Source organism: Telopea speciosissima, chromosome 10 (assembly GCF_018873765.1).
Source record: "Telopea speciosissima isolate NSW1024214 ecotype Mountain lineage chromosome 10, Tspe_v1, whole genome shotgun sequence".
Taxonomy (NCBI): domain Eukaryota; kingdom Viridiplantae; phylum Streptophyta; class Magnoliopsida; order Proteales; family Proteaceae; genus Telopea; species Telopea speciosissima.
Window position 1 is genome coordinate 19,934,418 of NC_057925.1, and position 10,889 is coordinate 19,945,306.

Genomic DNA, 10,889 nt, shown 5'->3' on the forward strand with positions numbered 1-10,889 from the left:
AAAAATAAGTCACGTGCTTTGCCATTCGGAAGGATGTTAACTCTAGTTTGGAAACACTTTGGGATAAGGTTAAGTGAAGAAGCAAAAAAGAAGAAATTAGAATTTGATATCAATTTGGGTGTGTTCAGGAGAATGGGGATGTCTACGATTTCCCCTCGGTCTCACAATGTTGAACATCACCAACCAACCGTCCCCAATTTGTATCATGAAGACCACATTCATTGCAGTCCAGATGCAGCTCCTGTTGATGAAACATCAATTTTACCTGAACAACTTAGAAGGGTAATAGATGGTATTGACAGATCAATTTCAGCTGATCAGCACCTAAGAACAGGAGTACAAGACAGGACAGCAGAAGCTTGTAATACTAACACCAGGAGCCTAGACCCAATGTAATGAGTAGGATTGTTAGTATTGACAATGATATGGCAGAACTGAATGAGTTGTTCAAATCCTCATTTGGAGTTATGAAGAATTGGATAAAAGACATTGAATCTGAAATTACAGGTCTGAAGGAGGTAGTGGAGGAGGTTAAAATTGATGTAGGCAACTTACATATGCTGACCATTGCAACAAGAGAGGGTAAAAAAAAATGGAATGAGGACAGTCAAAAAGCTTTAGGTTTCTGTAGAGAATTATCAAAAGAAGTAGGTGAGATAAAAAAGACAATACTCACAATTCCACCAGAGCCTAATTGGAATAGTTTCTTTTAACCTAGTGATTTTGATCAAGCTGAACATCAGTCTCAGCTGCAGCATGAGTATAAGTCCCATCCTCAATATCAGCCCCACCAACCCCCTAAGGCTCAACAGCAGCAGCACCAATCGGCTAAACCCGGTCATAATCCCCCTTGGAAATGAAGTGTATTTTTGTAAAGAGGTTACCAACTATATTTTATATAATTTTGGTATGCAGCTAATATAAAAAATTATGTTGCGTAAAGAGTGATGCCATGGTCAGTCTACTGTTTGAAATGTAGTCAGATGACCTACTGGATTTTATTAGGGTCCATTCTATATTATATTTTGAACTTTGAAATCTCCACACTTAGAGAAGAGAACCGTAAAGGTATACTCTATCTCTCTCTCTCTCAGTTGACTTGTCATTATACATAGGTCCACTGTTATCCAACGACCGTTGTATAAACCATGGGGGGGGTGCATTGGTTGTATTGTGACAATATCATGTTTATAATCAAGAATGCATACAAACTTAGCCTAAATTCATTCATACTAGCAAAATTTTAATTTTTATTTAATAGTTAATTAACATTATAATTGCGACGATCCAGTCTCAATCGTTCAGATATTAGGCGGATCTTTCCATTAACTACGACAGAGATACCATTATATATTATATTTTCAATGGTATGAAATCTCCACACTTAGACAAGGGAACCGTAATTGTGTACTCTCTCTCTCTCTCTCTCTCTCTCTCTCTCTCTCTCTCTCTCTCTCTCCCTCTGTATTTCTCTAGTGTTGTCTTATGCAATTACTTTAGTCTCGTTACAAAGTGGATTGGTTAATATGGTCTATGGAGCAGTAGCATGTGAATCATTAATTGGTGGACTTGTCATCATTCACCGGTCGACTCCATATTACCTCTGTCTATCCAATCATGTCTATTTCCATATCCATACTGTTAATTAAGGTTATTACCGACATTCGGAAAACTGAGCATTATTTTGTAGTCCACCAATCTATGTATAGTGTTAAGTAAGGGTATTACTCTTACCCAAAATGGTATAACTATATTGTTATTAAACGGTCAACTTCTTAATCGTGAGTAGTCTACTGTGTTGCAAAAATCAGTCGACTTGTCATCATAGATAGGTCGACTGTTCTCCAACGACCGTGGTATAAACCATCCTTGCATTGGTTGTATTGTGACAATATCATGTTTACAATCAAGAATGCATACAAACTCGGCCTAAATTCATTCATACCACCAATGTGTTTTTTTGTATTTAATAGTTAATTAACATTATAATTGCGACGATCCAGTCTAAATTGTTCAGATATTAGGCGGATCTTACCATTAACTACGACAGAGATACCATTATATATTATATATATATATATATATATATAGAATTGTATGAAATCTCCACACTTAGACAAGGGAACCGTAATTGTGTACTCTATCTGTCTGTCTCTCTCTCTCTCTCTCTCTCTCTCTCTCTCTCTCTCTCTCTCTCTCTCTCTCTCTCTCTTTCTCTCCCTCTGTTGCCTTATGCAATTGCTTTAGTCTCATTACAAATTGGATTAGTTACTATGGTTTATGGAGCAATAGCATGTGAATCATTATTCGGTCGACTTGTCATCATTAACCGGATGATTGTATATTACCTCTGTCTGTCCAATCATGTCTATTTCCATATCTATACTGTTAATTAAAGTTATTACCGATATTTGAAAAACTGAGCATTATTTTGTAGTCCACCAATCTATGTATAGTGTTAAGTGAGGGTATTACTCTTACCAAAAATGGTATAACTTAATTGTCATTAAACAGTCGACTTCTTAATCTGGAGTAGTCTATTGTGTTGCAAAAATCAGTCGACTTGTCATCATAGATAGGTCGACTGTTCTCCAACGACCGTGGTATAAACCATCCTTGCATTGGTTGTATTGTGACAATATCATGTTTGTCTGGACCCTGATCTTCTGCGGCGTGCTACCCGGAGGGGCCTATCCGGCGCAGACTGTGTCACTCGCGCAATGATTGCCTTACCCCCGCTCGGGCAAGGCGTTGGGCAGGGGGTAAGGTGGTCATTTCATGCGCAACAAAGTCTGTGCCGAACAGGCCGCTCTGGGCAGCGTGCCATAGACGATCTCGATTGTGTTTTACAATTAAGAATGCATACAAAGTTAGCCTAAATTCATTCATACCACCAATTTTTTTTTGTATTTAATAGTTCATTTATATTATAATTGCAACCATCCACTCTCAGTCGTTCAGATATTCTGCGGATCTTACCATTAACTACGACAGAGATACAGAGAGATACAGATAGACAGAGAGAGAGATTGGGTTATCACATGTAGAATGAGATTGGATATCTAGATCCGTAATGTGTCATGACTCATGACAGGTTTGATCAGGAAACTAAACTTTTTCAGATTATAGAAATTGGATTTATATATGCTCCATTACAAACATGGGCCATTTTGAGTCCATTTACCCCTTAGGATGTTGACACCTGACTCAACTGGGTCTCCTCTCAATCGTCAGATTAATGCAAGACAGGTGTGAACATCCTAAGAGGTAAATGGAGCAAAATGGAGCATGTCAGTAATGGAGGAGATAAATGTTTTGGAGTATGTAAGTAATGGAGCATGTCATCAACATTCACGTCTTCTACTGTGATGTACTGACAGTACTGACCTCCAGTGTCAATTGTTCAGATTTTTGGCGGATCTTACCATTGAAAACACACTGCTTTGTATGAAGCACTGGGACTTGGAACAAAACCCATACTCTTACATAAATTCAGATGGGTATATCCTCTACAGAACCCTTATTTAAATTAATTTAATTTAGTCCTTAAAAAATTTATCCAACTGAAATAAGTCAATCCCAATGTAAAGCTTACATATATTTTATAATCTAATAAAAAATGGATTCAGTGAATGACTACATGTCAATAATATGGCTTCATTTGCTAATAATGGTAGGTGGCTTAAGATGAGCCAAAATACATTATATGGCTTACAATGAGCCAAAAGCAATTAGATGGCTTGGTACAATGTAACGTATGGAAACAAGAAAAAATTTCCGTCCTCCAACACAATCGGGTATCAAGTATCAAGTATCAAGTCCCAATTTAAGTGTGTATATATGAAAAATACTTTTAAAATTCCAAGAAGAATAGCTAAGTTTCAATGACACCTTTGTCAAAGGTCATTATTGTTTCTCACCTTCCACTATCTCTGGTACATTTATTGCGCATCCAAAGAAATTTATTTATTTTTGGTAGAAACGCATCTTACCATTAACTACAACATAAAAAGGTAGCGACGATGTGACGTGTGGGAAATCTGATATATGATGGAGTAGATGGATCGTTTCTTCTACCAAAAAAAAAAAAAAAAATGGATCGTTTCTCATGTTCCTTGGATTTAAAATCTACAAATACATCTAAACAAATCCCTGGTGTAGGTGATCCAGTGACATCCTCACCCTTATAAATAGTATGGGTTTCACTACTGTTCTTCGTAAATGTTATTCACACAAGATCAACAAACGAGTTCAGATCTGCTACCCACATTAGTAGCTAAGAACTAGGACTACTGCATATCTATTTTTGTTTCTGACTGTCTGCTCTCGTTTTATCCCCGTATAGATTTACTCATTTCCCTTTTATGCTTCACTTTTCCTTAGACAGGCCGAATACCCTTCTTATGTACGAATATTGTTTCATATTCAGGTGTGATCTTCAATCGACGTTACTACTTCAGGTGTGATCTTCTATCGACGTATCTCATCGTCTCTTGAAGATCATACCAAATAATGTTGTTATCTTCATTGGAAGATGACAATGTTTTTGTGCCTCCCGCATTTTCGGTTCTTTGGTAAAGATAAAACAGTATGCAGATGCATCATCTTTCACAGTAGGTGATGTATCAGTATGCAGCTTTATCATCTTTAGCTAGGTGATGTGGGAGAAAAGAAGTCAAGGGAGAAAGAACACCATGAAGAGAATGGAGGTGATCTTACGAGTAGGTGTTATGATTTTCAGGGATGATCTTTCACATACACTACTTCTACAACTTTGATCATCATTTATTTATCATCATGACTGTGTTCAACAGGAAAGATCTTTCACATACACTGCTTCTACAACTTTGATCATCATTTGTTTATCATCATCACTGTGTTCAATTACTAGAGATCAATGTACGGCGTTCTCATGAGCGTTTAAAGTAAAACCCAATTCGAAAGTTTGTCCTTTGATAATGAAAGTTTCATATTTCCTTAGTTTAAGCAATGATCTAGAGCATTAGTTTTGGAAAAGCAGATCTTCCGAGATTGAAAAGTTGTTCTGTGTTTTCCAAGACTTGTGGTACGAATTTGTTATAGATCATACCTTACATTAGGGAAATATATTATTTTCCTTATATAAAGTACATTTCTATCTTCGGGTTTATCTGTAATATGTAATGAATTAGTAACAATTATTCTGATAAAATTTTGTTATTGTAGCACACAAATTTCTAGATACAGCTCCGTAAAATAACTGTTCCTTATAATTCTTATTATTAAAAGTAAGATTATAATTCAAATCTTGAATGTAGGGAATTTGCATAGATCGATTGTATAGAGTAACAAACTCAAATATTAGAAGATAAAATAGATAATATGTCCAAAACTAATATCTATTTCCATCAACTTCCTCTGATGGACTGATTCATGCATCACAGTAGACTGGTTTTAAGTAGTGTTGTCCAAAATTATGACTCGGCTTTCCTGTGTTTCATCCTTACCAAGAGTTTCAGCCTACATTAATGAATACAAAGAATGGTTAAATCTTACATACAAGGAAAAAACATAAAAACATAATAGACTGATTTTAAGTAGTGTTGTCCAATACTATGACTCGGCTTTCCTGTGTTTCATCCTCACCAACAGTTCCAGCCTGCATTAATCAATACAAAGAATGGTTAATTCTTACATACAGGGGGGAAAAATACTTTCATAAACACTAAATGAAGGTAAGGAATATTCACCTGTCCCACATGTCGTTGTGATATTGTTACCACATTCTCCTTTGGAGGTGCATATGCATGTCCAGATATGGTTAGCGGTTGGATGAGATGGTAAAAAAAAAGGATAAGTATCTATGTCTTGCTCTATCTTTGCCCAATATTCATCCACCCAAAGGAAGTCTCCTCCATGCCCACTACCTCGAGGATATTTATAAAATGGACGGTGAGGATTCTTTGTTGTTTGGGATATAAGATAAACCATCTTTCCACCACCACATTCACATAACAGTGGTGTTGTGTCAAGATCCACCGGTACATTTTTAAGCAATTCCTTCTTTGGTGTTGTGTAAACCATATCTCGCCAATTAGACATTGGATTGAAATAAAGGGAAAAAAATATAAAAAAAAAAAATTAAACAAAAGAGAGGGATATTTGCAGCCTTGCAGGTGCTGCTTTTATCGCACCATGTAAAACGCAGTTGCAGAACCGGTGTAGCCTTGTAGCAGAACAGCCGACAAGGAGGATGAAGACATTGGCCCAAAACGATTGAAACCCTAGCAGATCAGTGTAATTTAGAGTATTGGGTTCGGTATGAGTGAGTTTGATCCGGTAGATTCATATTTCTTTTGGGGTTTACCTTGGGTCAAAAGGTCTGACAGGATGTTCAAAAAATTATGACTTTTTTTCAACTCCCACCCGTTGGATGGCTGTGATAATGAGTGGTTGCGTTTTTAGAGGACTTCTTTATATTCTTGTTCTTTAAATCCAGTGTACCACTGATCTGAAGTGAATCAAATCAATCACACCAGATTGTTTTTAATAAATTAAAACCTAAAAAGAACGAATCCTGGTTGGACGATGACCTTCCCAACACACTGTCACCCCCTCCCTCTACTAGGCTTTCACCTAGAACTTACCCACTTGGAGAAACTATTAAATCTTCTCATGGACCGTGATGTACACATATCCTTGTTTATATTATTATTTTTTAAATCCAGTGTACCAGTACTCTATAATTCTGAAATAAATCAAATCAATCACTCCAGCTTGTGTTTATAAAAAACATAAAACAAAGAAACATATAAGTCCTTTATGTAAGCTTACCTTCCCAATATAGTCTCATTATCACTCCCTCCCTCTACTAATAGGCTTTGAAGCATTGAATTGTCACTTGAAGTGGTCATTCAAATGCTTTTGCCAAGATGGGCCATAATAAAGCTGACCACCTATCAGCTCTGTCACTATATTGTGGGACCCACTTAGATCATGAGTAGTTATTGCATCACACTTGTTTTCACACTGCCTTGTATGTGGGGCCCACGAAAGTACAGCCCGCTTTGGAAGTACAGAAGTCTCTTTCGTTTTGAGTACTTGGGAGGAAGTTATGAACAAAAGATTGCAGATAGATTTATAATATCCATATCCTCTACTTCTAAAATTTGTACTTCCATCCTACTTCCGCAACGTCACATTGCACCACCTGGCCTTACATGCATCAGTTGATGACCCATAAACTGATAGGCTTTCAGATAAACGGCTCGCGTTGGTTTGTCTCTGGTAATTATCATATACTCAAAACACCAATATTGTCGAACTAAATAGATATGACCATACTCTCCATAATATGACCTAAAAATAATAGGATACAACAAGCCACTGCTCGTTTTATTACAGTCCCATTGTTAAGTTTTGAAAAAACCTGACAGTGTATGCATATTAGTCTATCCTGGGCTTGCTATGCTGCTTCGCTACTACTTTACAACTTCTGCGTCAGGAGCTTCATCCATTTATCAAGTCTCCTTGGCCTCACAAAGTCTAGGTTTATTTTGCTTTCCAAAATAGTAGACCCTAGGGGAACCATATTACACCCCTTCTGGGTCGTCTTCTTGCCTCATTGTGGGGCTCTGATGTATTGTAAGCTGGTTGGGCCTGGTTGGTTATACCTAGAAAAAAAAATTATTTTTTAATAAAGCGAGTATGCATATTCCGAATTATCATTATGACTTATGAGTTATGACACATTGACAATGTCCCTATTTATCGAAATTAAATATAACCCACCCACCAATGGGCAATGGCAATGACTACTAAAGCGTTGTACAGGAGTATGATTACCACCCATTGCAGCAACACCAGACCAGGAAAGTTGGGTTTTTTTAGACTAGTGTTGGACTATTGGGTACCAAGTAATGTACTAGAAAAGTAGAAATTAATGAAGAAGTTAGGGTTTTTCAACGCTGTAAACTGAAAATGGGGTGTGGTGAACAAAATCCTTTGTCAAAGGGTTTGTTCCAAAAACTAAGAAGAGGAGACGTTGAGCATCATGGGCGTAAACAACCAGTGGGTGGTTCCTCCTTCTTTACCAATGTTCATCAAATTCATACTTGACCCTTTTGCTAAAAAACTAGTAAGTGCAGAAATGTTGTATCCTGTTCTTTAAATGCTTTAACGAAGTCCATATACAACCCTTCACTTTTGCGTCTTTTGCGCACATCTAACTTAATCGATTACATTTTTCCTAATAATTATAGAATCAAGTATGACATTTGTAATTTTCTTTCGACTATTTTAGGGATTGTTAATTATTTGTGTTCTTCAACCATATATGTTGTTAGACTTGAAATATTCTTCATTTGTAACAATACATTGAGTTACAGTATTTCGATTCCTTGACATAATAATCCGTTACACATAGTTGCAATTTATAACTATAAACACAGGAAGAAAATCCTAATACAAGAACAAAGAATGCCATGTCTATGTGCAATAACACCCTTTGTTTCATACCAGGATATCCACAATGAGTTTGCACGAAGATATGGAGATCAAGTTCCAAATGAAGTCATTCTAAAGGTTCATACCGGTTACATGTGGAAAGTAGACATAAAGAAAAGTGATGGTCAAATTTCATTTACAAATGGCTGGAAGTTATTCTCCAAGCATTTGAAACTCGACTATGGTTGTTTATTACTCTTTGAATACGATGTGCGTTCGACTTTCAAAGTAATTGTGTTTGAGCCTAGTGGTTGTGAATCACAATATTGCATGTTGGAGTCTAATGTCACAGAACCAAAAGAAGGTCAAAGAGGGAACTTACAAAATATGATGTCAGGTTCAATACGAACATCAACCCATCTCGTATCAGCTGCTTCTAGTTCCAGTCAATCTGTTAGAGGCAATTTTGATTTGGACTTACTAAGAAAGAAAATGCGTGTAGCTCATAACACAATAGTATCTGTAACACTTTACATTAAATCGAAGCCTCCTTCTTTCCATGTCGTCATGAAACCGTCGAATCTACACAAGGGCTTGGTAACACAATTATATTACTTTATCATTATGACCTTTTGAACTGCCTTCAAATTCCTAATTTCATTTAAACTGGGATTCATGTTTTACATCCTTATGCAGAATGTTCATCTTCCATTTGCCCACAAACATTTCAAGAAGGAATGTCATCTGATTAACCTTCATTTTAATGGTAAATGTTGGTCTGTCTGTTTATATAATTATGACACCAAAGTTGCGTTTAGTGGTGATTGAAAAAAATTTGTTACTGATAATGGTATTTCAGTGGGAGACTGTTGTGTCTTCAAGGTTACTAAGAAGAATAGCCCAATTCATGTCACAGTGGACATTTTACGTGCCACACTCAACCATGCCCTGCCTCTTCGAAATGGTAATTCTACATTCATGAATAACACTCAAATTCACTTCAATTGTTCTCACTTCCTTTTAATTGCGTTTGCTTAAATGATTTTTGCTTTACAGTAAAAGGACGAAAGCAAAGGACACATGAAATAGAAGACAGTATGGCGTCTCAAGCTGTAAGTAATTTCAAGTCTAACTACCCATTCTATTCTGTGTATATGCATAAAAGCTATGTATGTAGAGAAGGCATGGTCAGGATCCAACCAATAATTGCATATGCACATACATTTTCCCAAAACAATTTTTTGTTGTTAACCATTATTGTATTCAATGGGTGTATTGCAGATTGTCAAAGCAGCTTTCGTTTGTAACCACCTGACGGATGCAGGTGATACAGTCACACTCCTGGATTCACATGGTAGAAGATTTATGGTCGGGTTCGCCCAACGCAAAGGTCAGGGTATATTGGGTGCTGGTTGGGCTGAATTTACAAAGATAAACAATATACGTTTGGGGGATGTTTATGTATTTGATTTAATTGACAAAACAGATACTGAAACTGTATTCAGGACAACTATTATCAGGGGAGTTTGATCATGAAAGGTTTGTTAAAGGTGTACTTGTTAGTGATGTTAAACATTGATTATAGTATTGGGGGGGACAATAATTCCACTGGGATACGTCCCGGATTATGATAATTTATATGTGGTGTGTTCTGTAATTTTAAGTAAGGGTTACTTTAAAATTATCAGTTAATATCTGTGACAAAGATATGGGTGTTGTTCTGTTAGACTTTGATTAGCCGAATACATTTAAATGTAATATGAGTACATCGCAATTTGACTTCCTCTCTGCCTTTACAACAGTATTCCTCCTCACTGTTTCATAATATATTCACTTCATATTTGCTGTGACCTCATTTACATGTACTAAGATTTCATAAATTGTTGATGAACTGATGACATTTTGATATGTTTATTCATGAATTTTAAACCACACATGATTATATCTAATCTCAACACATCAATTGTTCGGACTGATATTTGGATTCTTCTAAGGGTAAATAGGTATTGGACTCAAGATTCAAGTCTAATCAAAGAACTGGGTTGACATTATCCTTGCTTGGAATTTCTTTCAAGAATTTAAACTTGTGAAACTTAAGGGCTTACAAGTCCAATCATTTTTGTTATTCCATTTGTTTTTCAACGGTTGTTTGTATTGTACTACTATTCTACAAAAATCAAGAAAGAGGGCTTCTCTACAAATTCATAACTTACCTGCACCTGATGAAGTGAGGGACTAAGGGACTGTTTGACAACGTTTTGTTTCTACTGTTTCTTTGCCAGTAACGTTACCAGAACACAAATGGAACAGAAAAACCGTTTGATAAATCCGTTATGTTTCACTTGTTTTTTATAACAAAAATCAAAATTTATAACAATTTATGCCTACAATAACGTTTTTGACATAACAACTATTTCTTGTTTTTACATTTGTTGGACGAATCACTCAAAACTGTTACCCTTTTT

At 36.2% G+C, this 10,889-nt stretch overlaps 1 protein-coding gene across 1 annotated transcript; it reads left to right on the forward strand.

Annotated features, from left to right (window-relative positions):
- The first annotated feature begins 395 nt into the window (after window positions 1-395).
- On the forward strand, window positions 396-9,954 carry LOC122643403 (putative B3 domain-containing protein Os03g0621600). Its single transcript, XM_043837027.1, has 6 exons — window positions 396-518; window positions 8,500-9,021; window positions 9,121-9,190; window positions 9,284-9,388; window positions 9,481-9,536; window positions 9,706-9,954. The coding sequence occupies exons 1-6, from the start codon at window positions 396-398 to the stop codon at window positions 9,952-9,954; spliced, it is 1,125 nt and encodes a 374-aa protein (XP_043692962.1).
- The last annotated feature ends 935 nt before the right edge of the window (window positions 9,955-10,889 follow it).

Bases quoted from the DNA above. Each gene is read 5' to 3' on its own strand.
- LOC122643403 (XM_043837027.1), top strand. From the start codon at position 396: ATGAGTAGGATTGTTAGTATTGACAATGATATGGCAGAACTGAATGAG. The intron at 519-8,499 runs GTAGTGGAGGAG...GTTTCATACCAG, and splicing joins AAATTACAGGTCTGAAGGAG to GATATCCACAATGAGTTTGC. The intron at 9,389-9,480 runs GTAATTCTACAT...TTTGCTTTACAG, and splicing joins TGCCCTGCCTCTTCGAAATG to TAAAAGGACGAAAGCAAAGG.